Here is a 1,355-nt window from a genome sequence, read left to right on the forward strand (position 1 = left end):
AGCGCACCCAATGCTGGGGATGGAAACAACAATTCAGCCGAAGGTGATGATGGAGGAAATAGCGCACCCAATGCTGGGGATGGAAACAACAATTCAGCCGAAGGTGGCGATGGAGGAAATAGCGCACCCAATGCTGGGGATGGAAACAACAATTCAGCCGAAGGTGGCGGTGGAGGAAACAGCGCACCCGATGCCGAGGATGAAGACAACAACTCAGCCGAAGGTGGCAATGGAGGAAATAACGCACCCGATACTGAAGATGGAAACAGCAATTCAGCCGAAAGGGGCGATGGAGGAAATAGCGCACCCAATGGTGGGGATGGAAACAACAATTCAGCCGAAGGTGGCGATGGAGGAAATAGCGCACCCAATGCTGGGGATGGAAATAACAATTCAGCCGAAGGTGACGATGGAGGTAATAGCGCACCCAATGCTGGGGATGGAAACAACAATTTAGCCGAAGGAGGCGATGGAGGAAATAGCGCACCCAATGCTGGAGATGGAAACAACAATTCAGCCGAAGGTGGCGGTGGAGGAAACAGCGCACCCGATGCCGAGGATGAAGACAACAACTCAGCCGAAGGTGGCGATGGAGGAAACAGCGCACCTAATGCCGGGGATGAAAACAACAACTCAGCCGCAGCTGGCGATGGAGAAAACAGCGCACCCAATCCTGGGGATGGAAACAACTCAGCCAAAGGTGGCAATGGAGAAAACAGCGCACCCGATGCCGGGGATGGAAACAACAATCCGGCCGAAGGTGGCGATGAAGGAAACAGCGCACCCGATGCCGGGGATGGAAACAACAATTCGGCCGAAGGTGGCGATGGAGGAAATAGCGCACCCAATGCTGGGGATGGAAATAACAACTCAGCCGAAGGTGGCGATGGAAGAAACAGCGCACCCGATGCCGGTGATGAAGACAACAACTCAGCCGAAGGTGGCGATGGAGGAAACAGCGCACCTGATGCCGGGGATGGAAACAACAACTCAGCCGAAGCTGGCGATGGAGAAAACAGCGCACCCAATCCTGGGGATGGAAACAACAATTCAGCCGAAAATGGCGATGGAGGAAACAGCGCACCCAATGCTGGGGATGGAACCAACTCAGCCGAAGGTAGCGATGGAGGAAACAGCGCACCCGATGCCGGGGATGGAAACAACAATTCGGCCGAAGGTGGCGATAGAGGAAATAGCGCACCCGACGCCGGGGATGGAAACAACAATTCCGCCGAAGGTGGCGATGGAGGAAATAGCGCACCCAATGCTGGGAATGGAAATAACAACTCAGCCGAAGGTGGCAATGAGGGAAATAGCGCACCCGATACCGGGGATGGAAATAACAACTCAGCCGA

The 1,355-nt window shown here is 54.8% G+C and overlaps 1 protein-coding gene across 1 annotated transcript in view; it reads left to right on the forward strand.

Moving 5' to 3' along the window:
* LOC112459067 (uncharacterized transmembrane protein DDB_G0289901-like) overlaps nucleotides 1-1,350 on the forward strand; it is a gene marked incomplete at its 3' end in the record, with an annotated part of 3,466 nt that extends 2,116 nt beyond the window's left edge. Inside the window, exon 3 of the mRNA XM_025022966.1 lies at nucleotides 1-1,350. Within this exon, the coding sequence (XP_024878734.1) occupies nucleotides 1-1,350 (1,350 nt within the window).
* Nucleotides 1,351-1,355: the final 5 nt, after the last annotated feature.

The sequence above is a fragment of the Temnothorax curvispinosus genome, unplaced genomic scaffold (genome assembly GCF_003070985.1).
Source record: "Temnothorax curvispinosus isolate PA1 unplaced genomic scaffold, ASM307098v1 QBEX01009494.1, whole genome shotgun sequence".
NCBI lineage: Eukaryota > Metazoa > Arthropoda > Insecta > Hymenoptera > Formicidae > Temnothorax > Temnothorax curvispinosus.